At 38.0% G+C, this 24,841-nt stretch overlaps 4 protein-coding genes across 4 annotated transcripts; 2 read left to right on the forward strand and 2 right to left on the reverse strand.

The window, feature by feature from the left end:
* The first annotated feature begins 4,503 nt into the window (after nucleotides 1-4,503).
* LOC113697491 (uncharacterized) lies at nucleotides 4,504-5,584 on the forward strand. The gene has a single exon (XM_027217129.2). The coding sequence runs from the start codon at nucleotides 4,644-4,646 to the stop codon at nucleotides 5,271-5,273; it is 630 nt and encodes a 209-aa protein (XP_027072930.1). The 5' UTR covers nucleotides 4,504-4,643; the 3' UTR covers nucleotides 5,274-5,584.
* Nucleotides 5,585-13,804: 8,220 nt separating this feature from the next.
* On the reverse strand, nucleotides 13,805-14,551 carry LOC113695759 (uncharacterized). The gene has a single exon (XM_027214904.1). The coding sequence runs from the start codon at nucleotides 14,549-14,551 to the stop codon at nucleotides 13,805-13,807; it is 747 nt and encodes a 248-aa protein (XP_027070705.1).
* Nucleotides 14,552-15,643: 1,092 nt separating this feature from the next.
* On the forward strand, nucleotides 15,644-21,023 carry LOC113695760 (calcium uptake protein, mitochondrial-like; the record flags this gene model as incomplete). The annotated part of the gene is made up of 8 exons (XM_027214905.2): nucleotides 15,644-15,803; nucleotides 16,501-16,809; nucleotides 17,511-17,578; nucleotides 17,974-18,197; nucleotides 18,311-18,394; nucleotides 19,360-19,573; nucleotides 19,825-20,121; nucleotides 20,586-21,023. Coding segments are annotated over 8 exons (1,572 nt in total), but the record flags the coding sequence as incomplete, so codon positions are not given.
* Nucleotides 21,024-22,091: 1,068 nt separating this feature from the next.
* On the reverse strand, nucleotides 22,092-23,795 carry LOC113695761 (protein ALP1-like). The gene has a single exon (XM_027214906.2). It carries the CDS (start codon nucleotides 23,585-23,587, stop codon nucleotides 22,214-22,216), a length of 1,374 nt encoding a protein of 457 aa, XP_027070707.2. The 5' UTR covers nucleotides 23,588-23,795; the 3' UTR covers nucleotides 22,092-22,213.
* Nucleotides 23,796-24,841: the final 1,046 nt, after the last annotated feature.

Raw genomic sequence — 24,841 nt, forward strand, 5'->3', positions numbered from 1 at the left:
AACTGACGGCTTGAACGCGTTTGATACCTGCAATTGCTAAGGAATGTATTAAGAATTTTTAAAAGATACCTTCCTTTGGCGGTGGATGTAGAGATTTGATTAATGTTTCTTCATGCGCCATGCTACTCTAACAAAGGTAGTATTATCCTACCAGTAGTTTTCAAAACGTACATGCACATCAGAGAAGAATAGAAAGTGCCACGTAAAGAAAAAAATAATACTACTATACCAGTACTAGTGCGTGTGTATATATATACATATACATGCTTCGTTTGGATTGATTTATTTTTCAAATACAATGTTATAATAATACATAAATAAAAATAATTTAAAAAATATCTCATTCATACAATATATCAAATATTTAAAAAAAATATTTATAGTAAAAATTTTTCATATACATTATTATAGTAAAATATTTCAAAAATATCTCAAAAAAGAGTTAATACAAACGGTGTAAATATTATTCCTCCCTTTAATGTATCTTCATTACCTTTTCTTTTACTATTTATTATTGGATGCCACATGTAAAGCTAAATCATCGACATTAAAGAATCAACTTTGGAAACGACTTTGTCAACAGTCAAGCAAAACCGTGCACTGCAGCCGACTCCACGAATTTTGGCCTTACGTGCCCTAAATTTAATGCTCCATATGGGTCATCATCTAGACCTGCACCCCGTCAGAATCTTCCAAACTGATCAATATTTTAGTAAACCGATTCATGGGAACATAAGAGAACGTTTTTGTGCTTCCTGTCCAAGAAAGCAGCCATTTATTTTGATCAAGAAATTGAAATGTTGGTATGTTTGGATCGTGAATTATTAGAGATATTTTTATTGTAGCATTTTTTTTGATGTGATGTATGTGAGATAAAAAGGTAATTGGGAAGGTAAAAAAGTGTATTGAAAATTGTAATGATGATGTAAGCAAATAAATTTGGGGAAATAAAGGCCAATCCAAACAAACCATTTTTAATTTGTGTGTTAAGGACAAGTGCGCATGTTTTTGGACACAAACAAAGGTGAGTGCTCATTAAAAAGTATTCAAACCAGTTCCAGAACGTGGACACCCCCGCTCGCTTTTGAAAACTTAATACACCGGAAACAGAGAATTTGATGCTAAAATAAACGTCGTTCTTTTGATCTTGATTTTCTTGTGTCTGGTAATTGATTTTGGCGTGTGCCGTTTGCGCCACAAATCATATTCATGAGTTTAATACTAGTACTATATAGTGTGCATTTCGGTTTCCGCCGCCTCCAGTCCTGAATGGTGGAGTGGTGGGATGCTTCCCAATTAGGCATCTCCTCCTCGGTTAGTAGAATGACAGTAAAATGTTCAGCGGTAAATTGTTGGCTTTGTGTTCCCAGAATACCCAGTATCCATTTGATCAAATTGATTCCTTTTTTTTTTTTCATTCGTCATTTATTTACTCTAGTCAAATATAAAGGGACTGAATCACCATCAGACCAGACGGGTGCATTAAGCACCCGTATGAATTTCGAAAATCACATATTGTAACAAATGATGGGAGACAAGATTTGAACCCTTAACCTCCTATCCACCAAATTGATTCTATTTAACTAAGGTATATTTTGTAACAGGCCTGAACGGAACATTTGGATGGCCCAAACGGGATCAAAATAAGACAAAAAAGTAGAATAGTTGATTAAAAACGAGGTTTAGTCCACATAATTTCAACCGCTATTTTATACATTTATTATCCTCCTGCTTTTTGTGTATTGTGAATAAGAATGTCACGGATATTGTGATTTTAAAAGTTACACACTTTTATAATCACTAATTTAATTTTTCTACGTTTATCGCTATATCACTTTTTGGACATCTTTATACTCTGAATAAGATAAGATGGAAAACTACCTAGCTATTCAATATGAAAGCTTCCTCCCAAACGGTAGAGTTAATTTTTTCATAACTAGCTAAGAGTGTAAAATTAAAGAGGGGAAAAAGCCAAAGACAATGACTTGAATCCACGCCAAGTTTGCACTCTCGTGAATCTTCCTTTTATGATCTGCAGAATCTTTCACCTTATAATTAATAATATTTCTTCAAGATTCCCACCGATCGCAAGTGCCATGCATCATCATCGGTGCCCATCTTCAATTTGTTCCACTCAAATTTCTTGGGACCTCAGTGTCATCTTCTTTTTAAAATTTGTTGAAGCGAATTTCCCGCATCCACCAATAACTATCACCCACGGAAGAAATACATTAACAAACTCACATGGAGCGGGGCATAACCGTAATAAATTTAGGGATCCGACCACCTAATTCTATGCAAATCCTTAACTTTACATTTTACTATTTTAGTAATGGAAAATGAAAAATGTTGTTTGCACTCATTTTTTGTTGTTATTTGCAATCCCACAATTTGTTTTATCATATAACCTAATAAATGAAAACTATATGATTCAAAATGATGGGACGAGTGTGATTGAAAAAAATGGGAGTACAAATAAATATTTTATTTAGAGTGCGTTTGATAAAACTGATTTATAAGAACTGAAATCTGAATCCATTAAATTAATGAATTATTAAGTATTAAATTTGATACATTTGTATGTATATCATATTAAGTGATAGGTGAATAATTTATTACTTATTTTTTGGAGCAAAATTTGCCTGAGAAATTCAATGACACTTAACGAAATCAGATGTTCTAGTTTTTATTATCAAACGCGTCTGAATATGTTAAAATCTTAACTTATTAAATTTAAGTGTTGAATTGAGTTATCAAAGAGTGCTTAGTAATAAAACTTGTCTCCCATTGAATATGTTTGTCACGAGAAGATTCTTCCTAAATTAGAACAACGATCTACAGATTATCTATTTGTTAAACATGCAACGCCTATACCAACAAATTCAGATTGTTATATCTTAATAATGCCCAAGATCATGATAATTGCACATGATGGGATTGGCATGCACCTAATTCTCAACTTTCTGTCCCATGAGTTCTTCAGACCAATATAATCTGGTAACTTGTTTTAACATAACCATCGTTAGGTCTAAGCCTACTCGTACTGCCCAGCCAAACTTATAAATCACTTAATTATTTGTCTCCCAGTGTTTTGCTTAAAATTTTCAATTGGCAATATTTAAGGCAATTTATACATCTTATGAATCCATGTAGAACATCCGTGTTAAAAAAAAAATAATTACTTTAATATCTCAGGCACAAAAAATAAAAATCTAAAACTAATAATGGCAGAGTAAAATGTTCATATAATATGCTGACGTTAGGAAAGTTAAAAGGCGCACAAAATTCAGCCGCATGGTTTCTGTGGACCTGCATTACAGAGCCCACATGTGCACCACCCGTGATGGCCCCATATTCCACCCCCATCCAATAATTTCTTTCATCATGGCACGCACAATACGCGGAATCTACAGAATGTGAGTCAGTAAAGCAGATGACTTACGTGGCTGCCCACTGTACTCTCTACCCGAATCAAACGGCGGAGGTTTCAGTTTTTCAATTCCCAGCCCAGTGATTCCACTTCCCAACATCTTAACCGTGACATACAACGGTTAGGCTCCGCCGAATAAAGGGGCCCATGCCCCGAGTCAGGTCCTGCATTGATTTTCAAACAATTTTCAGGAAAAAAGGTGCACGCAACTCTTGATTCATCTAGACAATTTGCAGCATTTTTTTTTGGGGTTAAAAAAAATACATAACTTGCACTTTGACCCCTTTTAACTCTGAATTTAGAAATTTCACCTCAGAAAGGACCACTAGAAAATTAAAATGCTGGATGAAAACAAATTTTTATTTATGTTTGAAACTAAAGAACTCTTGTTTGCAATTCTGTTAATGAATGATAAATAATGCTAGAAATATATCATAAATATGAGTCTGCTAAAATATAGTAAGAGTGTTAAAATTTTTAAAAATGTTATTGTTAATATGTGCATTTACAATACAAATTATGTGTGATTTAAATATGCTAGCAAGTTAGAAAAATTATATAAATATTTATCAATAGAGAAACTCTTTTCAATTATTAGTCTAGACTAGATATAAGGATTTATTAGAAAGATAAGATATTTAGGCTATGACAAGTCACTCTCCTGTGGATGTCCTTCCGCTATCAATGAATGGACTTATTATCACATTTACAGCTTCACAGCAAAAGGATTTAACTCCATGACTCGTATTATGAGTTACAGTAAAAAATATATATATGTTAAATATTAGACTTGATATTAATTGCGTGATGCATCTAACTGCAAAGTTAATTTCATTACCAAAATTGATTGTAATGTATCATGATGTCGACAAGTTGACGATTTAAGTTGTGCTGTGCTATGGGACCCGACTTCCAATTCCACAAAATATCAAGGTGTAAAACTGTAAATTGGAAATAACCAGCAAATCCCAAAGATTAGACCAAAAAATAAAATAAAATAAAATAAAAACCGCCATGGAGATTACTTTTTCCAATTCTACAGCTTTCAAACTCCTATAAATACCTGGCTCGAGTCAAGCCAGGTTTGCCAAATTAGACGCTCAAAATCATCCTTATTGGAAGTACAGTTGATCAATATTCTCTACTGTTTTTCCTTTCTCTCTCTTCAACCACCTTTCACCTATCTTGTACTAGTGGTCTTTAACCGACAAATATGGCGGCAGCAACTCGGCGATCAAGCGGACCAGTGCTCCGTTCGCTCTCCCCTTCTGGAAGATTCTATTCCTCCAGAACGCGGTCATTCTCCTGCTCCTCCTCCTCTTCATCAGCTTTCGCTTCGTCGACATCTACTTTTTCAGCTCGCTCCTACCCTTCCACTCTCCTTCACAGATCGACTTCTCCTACCCGCGTCAATCTATATAGTTCTGCTCCTTCCGCTGCCTCGGTTCGGTTTTCATTGGACCGGCCTATTTCCCCCAACCGTTCCATTTCCATGGTGAACAAGAAAAACCAGGTGGTTCAGAAGTCTCAGAAGCGGACTTGTATGTGCTCTCCTTCAAATCATCCTGGCTCGTTCCGCTGCAGCTTGCATAAGAGTATTGGCCACAGTAGTAGCAGCAGCAGTCATACCCAAACGGCGCCGTACAACTCGAACCGGTTGAACATGAGGAGGTCCGCGATGACGAATTCTTTGGTGAGAATCGGAACCGTGGAGGGAGATTTGGTGAAGAGAGCTTTGGCGGCTTTAATTCGTCCTTCTTCTCATCACCAGCGCCGCCGCGGGGATTTCCATCCTCGGCCTAGCCGCCTCTCTGCCATGTCTAAAGCGGAGGGCTCTTCTTGAGGAACCGAAACGCGAACTCTTAAACAGGTTTCTGTGAATTTTGGCTGTTCTTCCGAGAAGAGAGGAGAAGGCGCGGCAGTGAGGGTGACGCCAGAGGTGACGTCAGAAAGAGTTGACTGGTGGTGCGATGGTGGAGGTCGAAGCGGAACGTGTTTTAGTGTCTCCGTGACCGAAACCCTAGGAATCCGGCCACAGAGACCACCTGTGTATATACCTATGTGCATATAGTATAGCAAGTTACGGACTTCATCTGAAAAAATTGCAGAGAATTTTAATTTGCAATATAATTCCGAAGATCTCTCTTAAATCAATCAGTTTTTAATCTTACGGTAATACATTAATTGATCAAATCAACTAAACTAAAGTCAGACTGATTGGAGATTAATCTTGTCAAGTTTCAGATATGGATCCTTAAATCTGCAATTCCTTTCCGATTGGCTTACAATTCATTCTTTATTCAATGCTGATAACCATGCTCAGCGCTTCGTTTTTCAAATTTTCTTTTTTCCCCTTTTTTTGGCGTCCCTTTTTTGTTTGAAACGTTCCTCTTTTTCAATTTTCGATTTTATTTTTAACTTTTTTGGTTTTTGTGTTGTTGTTGTGTGTGCTGTGTGTGGGATTGGGGGCCGGGGGGGGGGGGGTCCATGGGCTTGATAGCCGATACCTCGTTTGTGGTGTTTGATTCGGTCTTGCTGTGGGCGTGAACATTGATCTGGTCTTTCTGCATGCTTGTACTTCTCTTCTCTCGGCGAAGAAGCATCCTTTTCCTTTCTATTTTTCTCAGTTTGTTTGTTCGTGTATGGTTATTGACGATTTCTGTTGGTTTGTTTTTCAGGTAATTATATGGTTGGCAGAATTTGGGTGTCAAAAGGTGTTTAAATTTGACCAAGGACATTGGCTGTGATATTCGAGAGGCATGGACCCCGATTGACCCGATTAATTCTTTGAATTTAAGAATGGAAAACCAAAAATGGAAAAGCTAAAAATAACTAAGGATTCTGCACCCAAAGCTAAAAGCTTACCCAGTGAAGACATTGATCTGATTACCCAGTAAAGTTGATGAGTAAACCACAAGAGAAGTGAACACGGGAGTCTGTCATGGTTGCAGGGGGGAAAAAAAAACGATCGAGATGGTTTAATTGCATATGCAACCCAAATCCAAATAAGACTAAAGAAGTGTAAACAATTTGGCAAGGACGAGTTGGATGAGTTTTTTTTTTTTTGACAGAAGGGTCGTGTAAATGTTAACGTGAGGACTGTGTTGATGAATCATTTATAAAAATATTTGTAAATGATTTTAAATGATTTATGATTTTCATTTGAGGACTATGTTGATGAATCATTTATAAAAATTTTTGCAAATGATTCATGATTTTCATTTTCCACGTATGTTCTGATTTGTAGCGATAAACGGAGAGGAACTCACTAAAACTTTTAATTACAAAAAAAAAGATTAGGACTAAAGAGGTGTTGCTTTATTTAGTACATGTAAAAGTACGATATTGTTCAATTGCTCGAAGAAAAACAGATGATCGGGAGATCACGAGAGCAAGAGTCAGAGAGATAGTTTCACAATCGAAGTACTTGTGATATACACATGTCATGAATCAAACGGTGATATGATAGTGTATACACTGTCAATATATATAAGATTTACTCCAAATTTAATAGCGAAATTGTGCCAAAATTCTCTGTTGGCCTAACTCAAAATAGAGATAGTTTGGACAGAGTTTAGCCAAAAAATGATCTCCATTTTTTCGTAGCCTACAATCAAGTTTTTAAGATTAACTTGATTGTATATCTCCATATTTGGATTATCAGAAACTTCAATTGGACTGGAGAAAACCAGCATTTATGAAAACTTACTCTCAAATTTCGCGTCGGATATAGAGCCGCGTTGGATTATTAAATTGGTTACTAATCGCGCAGAATTTGACATGATTTCTCAAAGGACTAGTCAACCTTCCGTGTAGGATACGGTTTTAGTTGTAAAATCAAGCATAACTGATTCAAGCTTCAATCTGAGCTGAAAATTCACAAGAATTGCCACCCATACTCGAGCATTGACCTTGTTAAAGCTCTTAGTACCCTTTTTTCTTGTAGTAAAAAAATATCCCTTTTGCAATATCTAAGCTTGCATCACGTTTGAATGTCTCAAACTATTAAGACTTATCCCTCTTTTGATACTTAAAAAGAGAAGATCATAACGGATGCAAGCATATAAATATGTTATGTATAGGTATCTTAGTGTAAGTGTGGCACAATGAAGTAGGGGAAAGTAAAGAATGGCCCTCATCATTACCACCAAAAAAAAGAAAAGAAAAGAAAAGAAATGAAATGAAATGGCCTTTGGGAGTCAGCTTAGGACATCGTGGATATTTAAGTGACCTTTTCCTATTTCAAGACTTTGAAAATGAAAAGTTATCCAGGTATTGTCTCTATCCCCTTGCGTTTTATGATCAAGTACTCTATCCCTTGCGATAGGCCAGCTAGAGGAAGGCTTCATACAATGGATAAGGTTATGAGAGTGAGAGGTCTGGCGTTGGCGATTAGAGCAAACTGTACGTATTCTTTAGTTACTGTTCTGCTACGCACATTGCAGGACTAACAAATGCAGTAGCCAACAAAAATCTTCGACGGCTTGGGCTGTTGCTGCTGGGTGGGTACGAAATCAAGAGTTAAAAATTTGCCTCCTATTAATTGTTATAATATATGATTTTCTTAAAAAATTGCATACGAAAATATAGTGCACCAATCTGATTTGATAATGGTTCAGTTTTCATCGATCTTTCATAAGTCTAGTTGGGTCTCCTCCTTAGATTATATGTTAGAGTAAGTATATTGACAATGACAAAAAAACAAAAAACAAATATCTTCACTTTTTGCAACTTTCTTCATTTTGCTGCGTTTGGTTTGAAGAATTTAACAAAAAGATTTGAAATACCTTCAAATTCCTCCAGATTATTTGGATTACTTCATATTTAATCGAGACTATTTAATATTAAAATAATTGATGAATTACAACATCAAATACCTTCCCAATAATTCAAACAATTTAAAAGGATTAAAGAGTATTTTAAATTTTTTGTTAAATTTTAACTCATACATGATGAAGTCTTGAATATACCCTCCATAGTCCATCCCCCATTTGTTTCTAACTTTTAGCTGGAAGGCACACGCGGATTATACAAAAACCAGGTGCTAGCCCATCAGAATGCAAATTGAACCATGGGGCCAACGTCAAAACCGCCCCATCGATAGAGAAAGCAGCCCACAGGCAGAGGCCCCTCAGGGGCAACGACCCTCTGGGTGACAGCTCTCTTACTCAATGTAGCTTTGTGCCTTGTGGCTTACCGGTTACACCTGCCTGTGGGACCCATACTAATTGGTTGTCCTCCAATTTGCCAACTTTTACCCAAAGTTGGTCGGACGTTCTTTACCTCTCCATCTCAATGCTAGAATTTTCCAATTTAATTATAGTTGTATTCTCTTGCTAGGTCACTGAGGCTTGGCCTAGACATTGGAACTACGCTTATATGATGGTTTGCTGGTAATCGTATTGCCTAATAAAAAAACAATGTAGTTATTTTAAGTGTGAGTTTTCCCGTCCCAGGTTTCTAGTGTAGGATTTTTGGAGGCAATTTAGTTCTTTTCGAATTCTTAATAATTTAATTGGGTCCATTTGCTCCTAATATGGAGCCAATATTGAAAATGTTGAACTAAAAAAAAAAAGGTGTACATTTGGCTCACTAGTGTCAAGTGGACATGCATTAAAAATATGATTAATCTTTCCAATACTGTCAGTGTATATACTGACAAGATTGAATGAATGTCACATTATTTGAATTTAAATTTAAACATTAAATTTTATAAATATGACATGCATTTAGACCTATTAGTATATACACCGTCAGTGTATAAAAGATTTATTCTTAAAAATATGCTTTTGATGTATAAATTTTTTTAGAGTAAAATTAATCTTGAAAAGTATTTAATTATAAAGGTATAATAAATATAGATATATACATATACGTAATAAATTATGTGTGATTTTGACGTGCTAACAGTTACTCACTAAATACTGGTGGAAAAATCTTTTTAAATACTTTTGATGATGAGCGCTGGGAGCGAAGAGACACCAAGGTGAATATTTTTCCCTATCTTAGGAAATATTTTGTTTTAATTTTCTTTTTCGTGCCTTGATTTCCATATCGAAGCTCAAAGTGACCGCAAACCGACAACGGATATTCAGTACCTATTAAAATGTCAGAAACGATCATGCAAAGTCGATGACTCCGAAACGTAATAATGGCAATAACATTTATATTTATTGAATAAGTAACGAAGAACAACAGAGGGTCGGGTGGGATCCACGTGAACCGACTAGGTATATGTCCAGCATCCCTAAATTTCCCGCTTTTAGTCTTTGACGGTGGCGGCAAAGCCATGTGCCATTTCTATCGTTTCCACGTCAGGGCTGGGCGGACCAGCCAAGCCACGCAAGACGCTGATCGGATCCATCCCATGCACCCCTTTTTTTTGCCATTTGTTGTTTGTTTTCTACGACCGAAGCTCAACAAGGAAATGAAAATTAGGGATAAGGATGAAAGAAGGTGGATTCATGTTCCATCACTTTATTTATGTCTATGTCTATGTCTATGTCTATGTCTATGTCATGCATCCTTGGCTCCAGGTACTTCAATTAGACTTTGATTATTAATGCAATATGTCTTTTGTCTCCCTTGTCGTGGCAACCTCCCCCGATTCTTGTCAAGGTACTATTTTGTTGATTCTAAGGAAAATGCTCTAGTTAGTTTTAGTTGAAAAGTTGATGAGAGTCGAATCAAGTACCTCATTATTACTTAACTAATGTTCATATTTAAGGGTCTTTGATGGCGAAGATGTGTTCTTGGAGAGTATGTTTCATAAATTGTCGGAGTAGTGTGTGTAGTACAGAACTATTTATGTAAAAAGTGAGGTCAAATTCGAATGGCTTCAGAATCTTTAATCATTCTGATCAGTGTCAATATTTTTTTAAAAAAAAACTCTGGAGAGATTTTTTTTTTGGTTATAAAAATGAGTTAAATAAATAAATTAATTATCAAGATTGTATAGAATTATTTGATTGGTTATTACGGAAAGAAAATGTCGTGATACGGTGAACCAATTGAATGGTTGGAATCAGGGTACCAATCGTATCCCAAAAGGAAAAACCTTATGTATGTTGATCAGGTTCTCTTTCTAATTCCTCTTCTCCTAAGGGAATGGGGCAGCTCCAATTTTGTTTGCGTATATCAACTGAGGTATTATATACAGCGAATACTTGAAAAAAACCAGATCTTATTAAAATAATAATAATAATAATAATAAGAACAGCCGCCCACGTTTTCCTCAATCCCCATCCTTTCTTTCTTTTAATAAGTGAGAGAGGTTTTAAACTCAACTCCTACTTATTATAATCCCTCTCATCTTATCATTCAATTCAATTCTCTCCCCAATTCACTTGTTATGATACTTTTCAGCATGATTATTTTGGTTTAACTTTTGTATTTTGGAATGAACAAAATGGGGGATTGGGTTGCGTTGTTGGGAGCGGGCGGGTTTTCTACACCGTGCACCCCAAAGTTGGTTGGACTATATACATATTGGGCTTGGATTTATGCTAACAGCTAGCCCATCATGTTTCTTCAAACATGCTCGTCCCCCAAGGCTAGCATCAGCCCAGGGAACCAAGAAATGCAAAGGAATAACCCATAAAATGCTGTATGGTGTTGAGCTCTGAATGGAGCAGAACCCATCCACCGGCGGCTGCCCTACTCCTGTTAGCAGAGCCAAAATTTCTCGTTTGATCTCTAAATGGCACTTTATCTTTCATACTTGGCCTGCTTCGATGTTTGGTAGCACACTGTCAATTTAATCACACGTGATTTGTAGTATTTTGAGGTTTCCAGACTACTAGAGAAAACGGGATATCCATACAGCAAATCAGTAACTGGCCAATAGACACAAAAATGTGCTACCTGGTTTGCCTGATGATCCCAAGGGGCTTCTACTCAAAAGCTAATTCCCGATTGTCTTGGAATCCATGGCTGCTTTCTTAAGATTGGGCAAATCCTTGGAACTAGTGCAAGCTGGACTGTTTTTGATATAGTTAATGTATCCATATTCCTGTCAGTTTGTCACAAAAATGGAAAAGATTATAGAACTCGAGGAAAACAGTGTCCCGACAGAGATCAGATTAGTGTGTAAGAAGTCACTATTTTGGTGGGGTTTAACAGTGCTGACAACACAGCTTCCAGTATACTTGCAACATACACGAAGTCCCCAGAAATGATGACCTTGTAAAATAAAACCACCAATCATTATCTGTTTGTTCCAGAGACTGAGTAACAGAAGCCAAAACACTGGAAGAATCCGCGAATACGTAAAAAGTATTTTATCTGTTCCGCATGAAGAATGCAATTCATGGCTTTGCAAGTTACGAGTTCAATGCTTAGTCAATACTCCCTCACCTGGCCTCTCACGGTCTCATTTGAGACCCGCCAAATTAATCATTAGTCTACGGATGAAAATAGAATCCAGGATTTGCCAGCCAGGGAAAACAAAATAGGAGGAAGAGGAGAATAGAATCAAATAGGGTAAGAAGGTTTGTTTGTTTATTCTCTACTCCTTGGGGAGTTTCTAAACGCTACTCTTAAAAAATGCAGCTGTCCAAGAATCCCGTTCACAGAAAAGGTACTTGCTTGGTACAAATGCTAAAACTCGACATCTGGATATGTACCACGGAATTTCCACATGTCAGTTAAGGGGATTCCGGGCTCCAGGATTAGGGAAACTGCGAATTGAGAAGTCAATTCTTAAGATGCATGACGTTTCTGATTTTTGTAAATTACTTGTAATAATGCACTAGTACTCATTATCATATACTGCAGAATCCTATTCTCACCATCCGATCACCTCCTTCTCCCTTATTCCTTAGTACACATCTACTTCTTGTCTTTATTATTAACAATCTGCCCTCCTCCCAAAACTCCACCTCCCTCCATGTCTGCCTATTTGTTCCCGGTGTTTTACATTGTCGTCTTTCTTTTCTCAACCGTATCACAATCAATGCTTGCTGCCCGACTCTTCTTCCCTCTCAGTCCCTCCCGCTCTCATTTCTTTGTCTGTTTAATTCAATTCGTCGGACTGAATTTCTGATTGATTAAGAAGATTAAAAAAAAAAATAGTGACCGTAAAAGCAGGGACTAGACCATCATGGGTGGGGCTTGAGGCAGCTGCTTGGTTGCAAATAGCATCCGGGAATGCATCCACTTTTCCTCTCTACTCCCACTCAGTCAAATCAGTTCTGGGATTTAACCAGCATGCTTGGGGTGGCTAATGATATTGGGGAAAACATGGGTTTGCTTCCAGGCCATGTTTACAACAAGTTTCCACCTTTGGTCATTCTCCCTATTGGCGCTTTTGCATGTTTCTTCGGTTATGGGGTTCTCTGGCTTGCTCTGTCCAGGACTATTCCTTCGTTTCCTTATTGACTGGTAACATTCGTTTCCTGGTTTTTCTTGGGAAAAAATTACTCATCTTAATTTGATTGCCTCCTTTTTATTTGGATAACTCTTTCCCTGTAAAGATATAGTCTTTATTTTGAATGGCTGTGGTATAATTTTGCTGACATATCCATCATGTATGCCTCTCGGAATATAGAGTGATTGGTTGAGATGTAATTTGCATCCTATCTATGCTTCTCATGGTTTTCTGGATCATTTCGATGATTGACAGATCCTTGTGTGCTTACATTTTTGCTTGACTATCTTTAGAAGAACTGGATTTGAGTGTGGAAAGCTGGGTTAGTGACTTGCATTCTTTGCGCATGTTTCATTCCTCTTGGTTATGAAAGAAGCCTTATATGGTAAAATCTGTCCTCTTCATTTCGACATCTGGAACGTAAAATCTGATTGCCATTTGACATTAGACCATGACTATATACTGCAGAGTAGAAGAAACAAAATTACTGGCTTTCTTCAGTCAGCTGATTGAGATTTCTATTTGATATTTGTAAAATAGCTGAATTTAGAATCGCCTTGTGTTTATATCATTCAGGCATGAAGGTGATTGGAAAAAGTCCCTATAAGACATAATTTCAGCTGAGTAGTATTATTAGTTTTAGGCTTCATAATTAGGCACAAATAATGCAAAACAGCAGATCATAACTCCTACAGTTTCACCTGTGGGAGTACAAGTGAAAAAATTAGGGGAAGTAATTGGGTTCAGAAAGCAGAGAAAGGAGTAATTGGAAACAAGGACACAACTAAGCTCAAGTACAAGCAGATTGGTCAAGGTAACGATCAGTCTGCAGTTGGTCAAGCTAGTTTGCTTTCTTATCTCAGGCCTAAGAATTTAGAGCATGAAGCAGATGCCATGCCTGAAAGCAAGCAACTTCTTCCGATAGCTTGTAGTATAACAATAAAATGCCAAAAGTAGCAAGTCTCCGTCCCATAGGCAAGACCAGTATTGCAAGAAAATCTCCGGGCTCAATTGGGTTTCAAATCTTGAAACATTAAGGACCATAGTGAAGGACCTCCATCATCAGTAGCATACCCCACCTTTCCCTCGTAATAGTGATTCCGCATTGGGCTCATACCTCTTCCTTCCCACGGTGCATACAAGCCAGGACTCCTGTTTCCATACCCATGCCTGTCTCTTCCTTTTCCATCAGTGACTCCGGGTCTCATCGGGCTCCAGTTGGCGAGCATCCATCTATCTTGTAGCTTCCCATCCAGAGGACCCGATATACTAAGGCATTTATTAGTCAACATCATCTTCTTCTCTTGTTGCACTCTGCTATCTAAAGGCCCTGATTTCATCACATCCCTGCTTGCGATCACTGGTTTGTCCTCCTTTGCACTAGTAAACCGCCTGAGTGCTCCGCTCCACGGTGTTGGATAGGTACACATATCCAACGAAGGGGCGTGATGATTAGTCGAATTCCTGCTGGGAAAGCCCCACTTGCCGACTTTCTTGACGAAGAGCTTTTTAGTTTTGTTGAATGCCAACACAAGCCTGGAAAGGCCATTGAGGTTTCCTCCAACATCCTTCCTGACAAGCTTGAGTATCTCCAGGCGGTGTTTAGCTACATTGATGCCCAAACTCTTGAGGAATTCGTGGTTAAAGTATACCAGATCCTCTTTCTCTAGCTCATTGCGGGTGAAAGATAAACCATACTCGTATGTGAGGGATGGCTCAAGGTTAGCTTTTGATAACCAAGAGCACCAATCCATGGCTATTGGGGGCTACTTGGTTATGCTTCCTTTCTTCTTCTTTTTTCCCCTTGATATTTCTGAGCTACTGATGAGGACGTCTATAACTATAAAAAGATGCAGCAAGCAAACTGGAAAGAGGCTGGAAAATGGGGCCAAAAAAGAACAAAAAGAAATTAAAGCGCAGGGATGAAGAGTTTGCTTGAAAATGATGTATACACATGCATGTGGTGGGTAAGGATATAGTTGCCTAAAATTATTTCCCATTTATTGTTGCTTACGAATTTCAAATGGTAGTTGGGGAAAGGGCAACGAAAACGGAGCAGTCAGTCTATCTGCTTAAAAAGTGGACTTTTAATTTTGGAGTATAGCAGCTAGGTATAAATTAATCGTTTATTACGGAAGTTGCTCTCTGTTCGGTAATATTTGCCAGAGGTCTGAGATATGACCACAAAAGCCTTCATAAATTTTGCTCCGGGAATCAACTTTGGCCATAGAGCAGCTGAAGAAACTTGAAAGCACGTCGCCCGAGCTGAGCAACCTTTGCCAGAAAAGCCAATCCAGCTTTTGCTTTGAAATCAAAGAGTAATGAATTTGTTTAATGAAGAAATGCGAGTGACCAAAAGTTGGTGACTACATTTCTTGTCTCGAAGAGAACAGAAAGTGGTACCAATAATTCGTGTTCCTTGCATTGTTTTCGGGCCAAAAACCAAAGGAAATAAAGGTACGTAGTTTTTTTTTCAAAAATTATTATTTTTTTTGTCTCTTTCAAGTAGTAATTCCTCGAATTAGGGACCACATGCGAAACAAAAAAATAATCAGAAAAAAAAAACGAACTAATGGGGGTCTCATTTTAATCTATACTTGTTTTGCATGTTTAAGCGTTACAAGTTACAACTATTAAGATGGCAGAAACTCTAGCTAAGTCTTGAAAAAAAAAAAAAATTAACTAATGGATGATCACAGGTTACCATATGTTTTCTTAAAAGCATCTCTTGGCAAATTGCACCTCCCCAGTAACAAGCTATTGAATTGGGGAAAGTGCTTTTAGATTGCTATGAACTCTGTATATAATAATTACAAAATTATGTAAGTAATTAATAATGAATAATAACAAACAAGGATGTTACTCTCCTGCCCCGCCCCTTTTCTCGGCAGAGAGCTAAGACTGATCTACAATTCTACTTTCCTGAAACTAATCGCCACAGAGGCCCTCGGAGCTTCACAGACGCAATTTCTGCAGCCTTATCAATTGGGCTGGGCACTTTGCCAGGTTTGTTTTTTTTTTTTTTTTAAATTTCTTTTGGGTCTTTGGTACGTTACCAGTTCCATGCTTTGATTGCTGCATTAAATATCTGACCAGACTGATCTCACAGGCCCATACTAGAGCCTGGCCCAAGAACAGAATTGTACACTTCCAAGGAAGTCCATCTTCTTTCCAACATGTAAATGAAAAAGCCCAGCCTAGCCTTAGCATGGAGAAACTTTCCGTTTTTCCCGATATATATATATTTTTTGGATGTGATTAGCAATATGAAAGAAACCTTCATAAAAGTGCTAGTACAATTTGCAGCAGCATGAGACCGCCTTAGAAACATACGAACGAACGAAAAGGAGCTTCTAATTAAAAAAAACACACCATCGTTTCCAAGAAGTGCAAGTGAAATAATCCCCCCATCTGTGCTGTGTTATCCGCCCATCTTTCTCGGTCAAACAGTGCCCTGCCACTTCTTGCTCCCTGTTTTCCCTGCGCACGAGCGCGACCCCGCGCACACATACATATATGTGGATATAATGCATTGCATCCATGCAAAGATGAAACAATTGCAAAATCAAAACAAAACAAACTCTGAACTTTATCCTCAATCCTAAACTTTATCTAATCTGTAGAGGACGGACTGAAGTGTAGTGTACTATGAATTCTCGGACATTTCTGAATAAACCTAATCCATTAATCCGAGTCTTTGCAGCACAAAGTCTCAACCAACAACGTTTGATCTTCACCAAATCAAATAAAACGTCATCGGATTCAGCATGGGCTTCAACATCTGGGTCTACCAGTAGCTATAATCACAGTAATAATCAAAAGGGTAGCTCGGCCTCAGTTCTTGAATCAGTTCTGAGATCATTGTTTTCGGGGGCAGTCGTCGTTGCCTCGAGTTTAGGCCTTTGTTACTGTTATGCCTTTTCTGGTAGGCATTCGCAGCTCTCTTATGCTGATTGTGGAAGGGGCCCGGCAGATACAGAAAGTGAAAGCCAGCCTAATTTCTTATTTAAAGGTACAAGAGAATGCTGGGATATTGTAATTGACATCTCGAGCTGATTTTCACATTATGGATGATGTTCATCGATTCGAAAACTGGGGCATTTTGGTTTGTGGTCCATTAATGCAAGTTTTTCTTTAGATTTCATAGGGTAATTCATGGAAAGGTACACCATAGCTGCCAATATTTTAGCAGGGATGTTTCGGATTAATCTTCAGTATATATGCAGGCCCACAATATCTTTTATAATTTTTTTTTTATATATAGATATAACTATCCATTCGCATGGATGTGTGATATTTGACAGTTCGTGAATAAGACAAAATTGCTATTTGATTTATCCTGTTATTACCATCAACAACATTCAATTAATGTCATTCAAACATCCCCATCAGCGAGTCATGGTTGTTGAATATCCTCTCATAGGATCCTAATTCTATATTGATGCCACAGCTCGACGCTAATTGATCAAATGCAAAACGAAAAACTTTTAGTCACCTAGCACCAAGATGGTGATCTATGATTAGCAACTGATATCCTATATTACGATTTGGAACTTGAAATATTCCTACATCTCATTTTGTATCCCTGATTTAACTCTCGTATTACAATGACAACACACTAGCTTTAAACTAGAGCAAACCATGTGTCTCAGTTGCCCCTTGTTTCATGGTTGCCTTCAATTTTCATGTCTAATAGTCATCTTGATGTTTCAGATACATACAGGAGAAAGGTTTTCTTCAACTATGAGAAACGCCTGAGGTTGCAGAGTCCTCCTGAGAAGGTATAAACCTCTAGTTTTCATATGCATCAGTGTAAAGTCTCTATCTTTTTTAGTGTTTTAAACAGCTTGATCAAAGAGCTTGTACTTGTACTTTCTATAGGTGAGTTGCAAATTAAAATATTGCTAGCTCATTAAAAGTCCAAGTGGTTATAGAGGGTCAATTGAATAGTTTGCGTTAAAAAAGTTCCAGTTTGTGCTACAATTCGAATGTAGTAGTCGAATGACTAAAAGTTAGAAGATTTTGCTTCTCTCATGACCATAAAAGAAAACAGATCCTCACCATGACCTTAAGGATTCATATGGAATTGGCCCACTTGCCTTGGTTCTGAGCATTGAAATTTCTCATGTTTTTATCCCTGTATGAAATTCGCCTATAATCATGTTTCCTATTCTAGGTGTTTGATTACTTTGCATCTTTCCGATCCCCTTCTGGCGAGGTATTTATGACACCAGCAGATTTGATGCGAGCAGTTGTTCCTGTATTTCCTCCATCCGGGGCAACTGGTGTTCGTGGAGGATATCTGAAAGGAGAGAAGAGTCCTGGCGAGTTAAATTGCGCACCTTCAGAATTTTTTATGCTTTTTGATACCAATAATGATGGACTTATATCGTTTGCAGAGTTAGTCCCTGTTCTGCATGTGTGTCTGTATGCTTGGACACAGGCACATTATCTACATGTAATGCTCATTAAACTTCTGAAAAATCTCCTGATTCTGCATTTTGTTCTTACAGGTATATTTTTTTCGTTACACTACTCAGCATACCAGAATCAAGTTTTTCGGTGGCATTCAAAATGTTTGACCTTGACAACGATGGGTAGGTTTAATGTGTATGTATTAGTATACATAAGGTTCTAGGAGTTCTACAGACCATATTTTTGTGCTGCCAGTAAGTATGAAGGCATCTCTATACCTCTGGTTAATGTTTCCATAGCTACCTTTATGTTACTTGTTATACAAGATTCGTAGAAAATATAGATGCTTTTCTTGTAGCTGCCCCAGAATCAGATAAAATGTCTCAAAAATTTCTGGGCAGAGAAAATAATCATAATAGAAAGCATTAATTGATGGACAATTCAAAATTATATGATATCCTATATACACGACTGATGTGAGTTTGATCCAAATGTTGGCTTGCTTTTAATCAAATATTGACCAAGTATTGAGATGATGAATCTGTTTCATTTGCTTTGACCAAGTATTAAGATGAGACAAATCTATTTCCTTTGTTTATATCTATTTTGGCATTCTGGACAGCATTGAATGGGCTCCATATGAAAGAGAGATGTAATGCTAATAATGCATAATTATTCAATTCCACAGGTACAATATACTCTTTAACAATTCTACATGTGTTTATCATTCTTGGAAGGGGGAAAAAAAAAGTAGCAAAACTGTTTTCAGATTATAATCTTGTATCTGGTTCAACTGTATGGTTTATTACTGATGACTGACAGTCAAACAACAATGTAGCGTTCTGGGGACTTCTTTACCTTTAGAAATCAGAAGTTACAAATTGCAGAATTGAGGCCTTCAAAATGTCTGTGGCAATTCGAAGCTAATCAAAGTTCTTTTATAAAGATAGTTTTTGGTGCTCAATCCAGAAATTGTGTTAATATTTTTCTTTTATTACTCATAATGTGCTTTATACAGTTGCCTATATATGTACATTTTGTACATCCAGCGAAAGAATATGCAGTTATGCGCAATGTGTAGAGTATGTTTGCTGCTTTTTTTTTTGCACTGATTCTGGAAGTATTAACTTTTGCTACTTCTAATCAGAGGAATAGACAGAGAGGAATTTAAGAAAGTGATGGCCCTGATGCGGATGCATAACAGGCAAGGTGCTCACCACAGAGATGGGATGAGAACTGGATTGAAGGTTTCAAGTTCTGTAGAGGACGGAGGACTCCTAGAGTACTTTTTTGGCAAGGATGGTGAAGGTCGCCTTGGACGTGAAAAATTTGTTCAATTCTTAAGAGATCTGCATAATGACGTATGTTTTTGATCCCTCACCTATATTTGGATTTTTTTTTTATTGAAGTAAAACATCTTCATCGTGTCTGGATCTACTCTCAAGGATTTCAAAAGTTGCTGCGTTCTTCTCAGTGAAGTAGTTGCTAATGCCTGGTAGCGTGAACCAAAAATATCCGCCTCAAGAGGCGACTGCTGTTATTTATGTGGTGCTTAAGCATCTCAGTGGAGTAGACTGATTTCTGAGTATGTATTTGAACATCTTGGCGACAGATTCTGCGGCTAGAGTTTGCCCATTACGACTGGAAATCACAGGGAACCATATCTGCTAAAGATTTTGCACTGTCCATGGTTGCATCTGCTGACATAAATCATATCAACAAGTTTCTTGATCGTGTTGATGAATTAAACAAAGAACCAAATCTCAAAGACGTGTGCATCACATTTGAAGAATTCAAGAATTTTGCTGAACTTCGGAAACGGCTCCGCCCATTCTCTCTGGCTATCTTCAGTTATGGAAAAGTCAATGGGTTACTAACAAAGCAAGATTTTCAAAGAGCTGCTACTCAAGTATGTCTACATAGTTATCTACTTTCAAATATTTAGTAAAAAGCAGTAGTTGATTTGGTATGTTGATAGTTGAATGTGATGGCATGGTTCCACTTGCATGCAGTAATATACCTTGTTTGTCCACAAGGTTCCTGTATTGTTTGTTAATAACCTCGGAAGGACATTCTAATAATCTATAATTATGTTGGCAAGTCATGTATGAAATAGCTTTGTCAATAGCAGGAGAACGATAGTTGGAAGAATATTGTATAACCAGTTTCATGTGTATTGACTCGATGCATTCATATGCGATTACAGCAGTTTAATGTACACAAATTTAACACATTTCCATATGTATACACTTACTGAATCGACCAATATCACAAGGGTCAAACAGTAAGGTTCATTCGTCCTTCTCCATAGGCAACTGTCTTTCCAAAAAAAAATCAGCTTTTGTCCTAATGACGAATTGTGCTTGGTCGCAGGTTTGTGGCATCTCCATCTCTGACAATCTTGTTGATCTCGTATTTTATATATTCGACACGAATCGTGATGGGAATCTAAGCTCAGACGAGTTTCTGAGGGTTCTTCAGAGACGGGAGTCGAACGCCTCACAGCCCAGGGGAGCAGGCGATAAGGGTTTGTTTTCTTGCTGGTTTGAATGTACAAAAAAAAGCTCTTCTTCAGAGATTTTTATTTGATTTTTCTTTTTCTTTTTTTCTTTTCTGCTTCAAATCGCAAACTCTTCGCACCAAAGTTTACACGGATGCAATTGTTTGATAGGGAAAAAACGAAAGTGTTTTATTGTAAAGGGAAAGTGGCTGTTTTTTAGTACCTCTTTTCCTTCCCTTTCTTGTGATGAGCTGCAGCCAAGGACCTGGTTAGTAATTTGATTGACAGACTGCATGTTGCAGTCTTGAACACACTTATTTAGCAAAGTCCATGGATTATCTACATCCATTATCGGTATTATTTTGGTAACTGATAATCGGGAAGTCATCTGCTCTAGAAAGGCTTCAGATTTTCAAATCCCAGCATTTGTGAGCAAGATTGTAAACATTCTAATCTAGAAGAAAAAACTTCTGATCTCAGCATTGATCAGTCAAATTGGAGAAAGTGCTAAAGAAATTGGTTGTCCTCCTCCACATTATAGGCTAGTTTATCTGATGAAAAATTAGAGAAATTTGTGGGATATATTCACCAGATCCCCCAGTTTTGTAATCATATACGTATCTGAGAGCAAGACCACCACAAATGAATAGATAAACAAAAAGAGCTGCCATTGCATTTGATTTGGATAGCTTCCAGGATAGTAGACTTCAGAAAGCTAACAATCTGACAAGTGACAACCCCCAAGGTAAAGATTGGTTGCAGGAACATTTTCTCATCGTCAGCTCTTTCTTGCCCGACTTAGAACTACCACTCACATTAGGAGGACACTAGCTTGTCGGAATGCCCATTCCATTAACTATATCATTTGCACCAGCAAGCAAGCTCTTATAATGCAAAGGGAAGTGGAAAACATCAAAGTCAGCCAAGCCCCAATTGTCATCTTAGAGGTATAGATCATCTCCATCCTAATAATTAATAAAGTTTCGCATCTTAAATTGGCATTCACCTCATCGTGCCAACTTAGTAGCATCCTGGAACCTGGACTTGGCTTTACTCTTGTGAAACTTTGAAAGGTGATTATTAGTTTCAAGAGAGCTATTTGCAGATACTGAAATATTACACTATTTTCTCAGCTCCAAGCTTAATGTGCCCCAGCCACCAAGTACTTAACAAATGAACCTTCACCTCATTTAACTATAGTTCCTCTGAAACTCTGGTAGAGATGCAAAACCATGGGCCTGCCAGCTAGGATTCAGTACCGATCGTTCATGATGATTAGCATCAGGGTCCCTATTCTGATGTCGGAAGCAGGAATAACCCAAAACACAAATGTAATGTGCAATGTATACCAACAGGGTGGCTGGCAGAAAAACAGCATATCAGAAAACCTAATTCAATTACGATTAATCAGATATATACAACTAACACAAGCCAAAATCTCACGCCCACAAGAACAGCAAAAAGCAGTAAACTAAGAAGCCTGATAATTACAGCAGTCAAACTATCTCCTCTCATTCGCCCTACCCAAATGGGAAGCAAGAGCATCTCTAATCCTCTTCCCACTCTCATCTACCTCTCCATCAAACACTGGAAACTCTTGATCTCTCGAGCACTCTGCATCTTCATCCTGCACTGCTTCACTGCACTTTATGAGAAAATTGTGCAGCAAACAACACGTAACAATTACAAATGGAAAAGCCTCAACACACTGCTCACTCCATTTCTTCGCCACAAGTTTCCACCTTTTTCTCACTCTCCCAAATGCCATCCTCACCAACTCCATCCCACTACTATGAACTGAATTAAAAGCCATTTCGGAGGAATTCAAACCAGCATTTTCATCCAATTTCTTATAAGGCGTTAAAAGCCAAGGCAATAGTGGAAAACAGGAGTCCCCCAAAATATATTGCGGGATTGAATTTCCATCACTAAGCTCAAAAGATGGCCCATTTAAGTACTCTTTCGTCTCCTCAACGCCCGACAAAAGCTTCGACTGTCGAAGAACCTTTTCGGGTGTCAGAGTGCTAGGCCACCCAGCTGAAACATCCAAGAATCTCCCTTCAGAGTCCACGAGAGCTTGCACTACCAAAGACCCGTTTTCACCCAATAAATCACCATCCAATTTGAATTTCTCCAACCCCAGAACGCCACAGCAATTTGGCAGAGAAATCCACCCAAAACCCACGATAATGCGGTTGATATCCGACTTAAATTCAAACAAATGACCGAGATTTTCATTGATGGCTTTGCAGACCGTGTAAAAGGCGCGGCAGGCGGCGGGTGAGTCAATGTTGAAGCGGCGGGAGACTGCAGAGAAGGAAGCGGAGTGAGCTAGCCGAAAAAGGGTGGCTGCAAGGGCGAAGTTAGGGGGAAGAGGAGAGAGGGAGGAGAGAGAAGGAGTGAGCAGGCGGAGGAGGAGGGTAAATGAAGGCTTGGACAGATTGAAGAAGTGGGTCCACCGGGGATCGTAGTCAGCAGCGGCGGAGGTGAGGAACCTGTCAAACCAACACTGTGCCGGCGGAGGAGGTAGTGGCGGCGGCGGGGGGAGTGATTCCGGACAAAAATAGGTGAGGGAGAGGAGTTTAGAGAAGCTGGTGGAAGTGGAACAAAGAAGGGATTCGAGGGAGAGAGATTGGGAGGGGAGGAGGTGAAGGTCTTGGTGGCGGAGAAAGGAAATGGCGCTGTAGGTAGCAGTGACGAGGTGGGGAATGAGGTTTGATAGGTCTTCATGGTGGTTACTACTGGTGGTGGGCTGGAGTGGGAGTGGGGGTGGGGGTTGGGGTGCAGTTTTGGGCTTTTTGGATTTGGATTTGGATTTGGATTTGGTTTTAGCTTTCTTTCTTCTTTTTCTGCCAGCGGTGGTGGCTGCCGCCATGATGGTGGTGGTTGAGCTGGTGGTGTATGCAAGTTTGGATCTTTTCTCAAGATGGTTCGGTGAAGAACAGTAGAGACTGTCCGGTAGGGCGTGGCCCCTCTTAGGCTCTTAGTGGCCGAGTTTTCTCATCTCTCGTCTTTCACTCGTTCTCGCGTTGGAAACTTTTTTTTTTTTAATCAGAGGCTAACAGTTAACCCAGCCTACTCCTACTCTTATGCCTACCCAACCCATACTCCTACTTTAGCCTATACAGGAGGAAGAGACCCAACCGGCCTAGAAAAAGTATCCCAGCAAAATGTGAGTCCAGCATATGAAAGATAAGATTTAAATCTTTAATCAAGCTTCAAAAAAAATTATTAGGTTGTGTTTGGATTACATTTTTCATGAAAAAATTACTGTAACGATTTGATGTATGTGAGGAAAAAAGGTAATAGAAAAATATAATCACAGAAAATGACGTAATTTTTTGATAAAAAATCACAATCCAAACAAGGCCTTAATCTCCCGTCTCACCGAAACTTAAAAGTCTTTGGTGACGATGCCCAATAGCCCCAAGCCATTGATTTGTCGTTGGACTTATACGAGGGAGGTCTTTATTATGGGCTTTAGATCTGCAATGGAAATACTCTTCGGTCTTCTAATCATCAAAGTTAAGAATCACTTTTGAAGAAGATAATTGCTTTGTTATTAGTAATGGTGTGTCAAAAGGAATTTATGACAAGATGGGAGGGGATAGGTTCCATGGTTCACGAGAAGGAATACTATAAATAAATTAAAAATTGAAAAGACAAGACAATGAATATTTTTTTTTTGAGACAACAACTGTTATATAATCTATCTATCCTTTGTATTAGAGGCTAGTAGGTACATAGATCTTACTCGACCAAAAAAGTGTTTTAACACAATTTTTGATTTTTTTTTTTTACTGTAGATGAGATTTGAAACTTCACTTGCAGAAGGTGGCCATTGAGCCAAGTTTAGTGATTGACAAGACAAATGAATGTCATGGTCAAAATTATAAAAGTTCATTTAAGGATTGTCTTTTTGCTTTTGATCATCGGACAATTCATTATTCTCACTAAAAATCTTATGCCATTTCAGAATAATTATTTGACTAGTAGGCCAAATATTGTCAATAGTCATTTTCATTGATTTTAAAGTAACTAGTAGGCCAATTTTTTTTTTTTTTATAATCTCGGATTGACATAAAATTTCCCGTTGTCACTCAAGTAAGAATTAATAATTGGGAGAACA

Source organism: Coffea arabica, chromosome 6e (assembly GCF_036785885.1).
Source record: "Coffea arabica cultivar ET-39 chromosome 6e, Coffea Arabica ET-39 HiFi, whole genome shotgun sequence".
Lineage (NCBI taxonomy): Eukaryota > Viridiplantae > Streptophyta > Magnoliopsida > Gentianales > Rubiaceae > Coffea > Coffea arabica.

Bases quoted from the DNA above. Each gene is read 5' to 3' on its own strand.
- LOC113695761 (XM_027214906.2), bottom strand. From the start codon at position 23,587: ATGGCGGCAGCCACCACCGCTGGCAGAAAAAGAAGAAAGAAAGCTAAA.
- LOC113695759 (XM_027214904.1), bottom strand. From the start codon at position 14,551: ATGGATTGGTGCTCTTGGTTATCAAAAGCTAACCTTGAGCCATCCCTC.
- LOC113697491 (XM_027217129.2), top strand. From the start codon at position 4,644: ATGGCGGCAGCAACTCGGCGATCAAGCGGACCAGTGCTCCGTTCGCTC.